At 40.8% G+C, this 2969-nt stretch overlaps 1 protein-coding gene across 1 annotated transcript in view; it reads right to left on the reverse strand.

The window, feature by feature from the left end:
- Positions 1-80: 80 nt before the first annotated feature.
- The window catches only part of tacr1b (tachykinin receptor 1b), a gene marked incomplete at its 3' end in the record, with an annotated part of 10858 nt that continues 7969 nt past the window's right edge, over positions 81-2969 (reverse strand). Inside the window, 1 exon segment of the mRNA XM_014028130.1 lies at positions 81-231. Coding sequence (XP_013883584.1) covers positions 81-231 — 151 coding nt within the window.

The raw sequence follows: 2969 nt of genomic DNA on the forward strand, positions 1-2969 counted from the left end.
TGTGTGTGTGTGTGTGTGTGTGTGTGTGTGTGTGTGTGTGTGTGTGTGTGTGTGTGTGTGTGTGTGTGTGTGTGAATCACCTTTTGTTTGGCAATCAGCTGCTGCCTGTAGTGTTCAGATGAGTCTCCAGGAATCTCACCTGCCCAAAGGGTGAAGCCCATCGTCATGTAGGCCCACCCCATAATGCACAGGGGCAGAAAGTAGATCAGCAGTGTCACACATATATAATACCTGAAAAAAGGTGTACTGAAGTTAAAATTTAAAATTTAATGGTCATTAAAATGTAACAGGTCAGTTTTTTTGGAACGTTTTTGATGGCTTGAATCATTTACAGAAACTGGAACAGGAAGTAAACTAACCACAAAAACAAGTTTTTTTAATTTATTCAATTATTAATTAATTAATTAATTAATTAATTAATTAATTAATTAATTAATTAAAAATATAACAGCATATTAAGCCTTTGTGTCATATTACTCATGTGATTCATTTTCCTGATGTAATTAAAGATATTATTGCGTTGAATTATTCAGTGATTATTCCTCGGTTTTTGGCCTCTCGTACAGCTTCTGCCTGCAGTTTTGGAAAATCTGTCAAAAAACATCAAAACATGCACCTTGATTTTGAAAAGTCTACTATAACCTTTAGTAGCAGTATGTTGCATAATGTAGGCAGATTAAAAAAACATCTTTTACACTGAAAACAAAAGTACTCTATTGAAGCACGTAAGAAAACCGAGCTTTGTTTGGTCCATGACTCACACAGATCTCACATCATCAGCGTTTAAACGGATCGAGAAAATACGGATTCTACATGGGTCCAATACTGAAAAACAACAAACAAATTACTTTCTTTCTACTTTCTGTCAATGGCTGAGTGGTTTAAGGAGCTGAGCTAAGGTTATAGCCTTCTCTGGAGATCAGGGTTCAAATCCCACTTCTAACATTTTCTTATTTTTAACTCCATGTTTCACCCTAAAACATAGTCCTCCATGTCAAGACCAGCAAAGCCAAAGATGTTTCATAAGGTGCACACCTTGTTTAATGACAGTATCCAGTTTGGGCAGAACTGAAAGATCAATACAAATGTGAAGGGAACAATCAAGTATTACATAGATCAAACTGACTACTTTCATTCATACAGCTAACATTTTTAGTCTGTTTTGCATCACTTTATGCTAAGAAGCAGATGGCAGAGTGTTCTAAGACAGTGGTTCCCAAACGTTTTGTTTTCTGACCCACAAAATATCCATGGCAAAAACTTGTGACCCCAAATATTACTGGTCTGAGTACACRAACTTCGTYAATAACCCTAAAAACACAGGCTTTTTGACAATCTAAACAGCTTATACAAAAATATAAATACTTATTTTTACTTATTTTGTGTTTTTGTAATAATTATAGGGAAAATATTACATCAGCAATTATTTTATTACCATTTGAATTGATTTCTGGAGATTATCCAAGGTGCTTCATGACCCATAATTGGGTCCCAAACCCAACGTTGGGAACCAAAGTGCAGTGGTTCCCAAACTTTTCAGCTTTTGACCCACAAAATAACAGTAGCAGAGACCTGTGCCCCCAACTATTTTTGGATGATAAACATTTGTATCAGGTCAACAAAACATGGGCATAGTAACAATATTTTTAATACTACATTTGTCCATTTTAAATATGCTAACCTCACTCCTTTGTAACAACTAAGGCAAAAATGTAATTAATTCAGAAAATCTTTTTAGGACCCCACCTTGATGTTTTAGGACCCCACTTTGGGTCCCGACCCCAACTTTAGGAAACACTGGTCTAAGGCACTGCATTAAGGTGGCAGTCTCTTCTGCAGGTTTAGGTTTCAATCCTACTTCTCACATAAGTCTTTTTTTATGATCTTTTAAATGCCTACCATTTTCTAACTCTGCACAAACTCTTCTTCCAGTCCCCCTGATGATCTAATGCTGCGTTCACACTGAACGCAATTTGAGCATCAAAAACACGGCCAATGCTTTAAGTTGGACGCTTGCTCTTGACGTGCATTGAGAGCCTCACCTGCTGGTCTCTGTTTACTGGCAGATGAAATTAAGAAAGTAGCTTTGCTTTATTTACTGAGAGCAAGCAACAGCATGTCACACTCACCAAATAATTCATTGGTAATTAATCAGGAGTTCTGAGTTTGGTGAGTTTCATCACCCAGGAGCTGCAAGCTAACAAGACTCGCTTTCAGAACTTTTTTGTCCCGGGCTTCGATTGATGAGACGCTGACCCACATCGGTGCCCACATTTCCTGCCAGAACATCGACTACAGGAACTCGATTTTAGCTGAAGAGCTCCAGTTTATCTGTCTCCGGTTAGTGTGCATCATTAAGGGAACCGTCCCATTGGAAAATATGCCACTACATCACATAGGAGTCTCTCTGATTGGGTAACGCTCTGTGTCGAGCTGCAAAAGTTCAGCTTTCAACGCACGTAATGCGTGTGACGCACGTCAAAAGCTCAAAACGCTCGAAACGCTTCTAAACATGCCGCACCAGATGCGGGGGTTAGAGAGTGGAGGTGTGGCCAGGATGAGAGAACATGACAGGCAGCTAGCATTAGCATAATTGATGCTACATGGAGAGTGACCACAGTATCGCAGATAGTGGCATCTCTAAACGGTCTGAGGTGGAGGATTTTTCACCCCCCTCCTCACCAGAGGCAGAGAGGGACTTGATCAAGTCAGCTCAGTCTGGGACTGATTCATGTTGGCTCCGTGGATCAGGACCCGGTGCGCTTTACCGCAGTCTCAGCTGAGCTCTGTCTACCTCATACCACGCCAGCCCTGGACAGAGGAGGTGGAGCACTCCGCGACAGCCTGACAGCTGCCCCACTGTCTTTCTGCCTTTTATTCCCCTCCTCTCCTCCCGCTGTGCAGGACGTACTGCTGCTGCTGGTGTGTGTGTGTGTGTGTGTGTGTGTGTGTGTGTGTGTGTGTGTGTG

Source organism: Austrofundulus limnaeus, unplaced genomic scaffold (genome assembly GCF_001266775.1).
Source record: "Austrofundulus limnaeus strain Quisiro unplaced genomic scaffold, Austrofundulus_limnaeus-1.0 Scaffold719, whole genome shotgun sequence".
In the NCBI taxonomy this organism is placed as follows: Eukaryota; Metazoa; Chordata; class Actinopteri; order Cyprinodontiformes; family Rivulidae; genus Austrofundulus; species Austrofundulus limnaeus.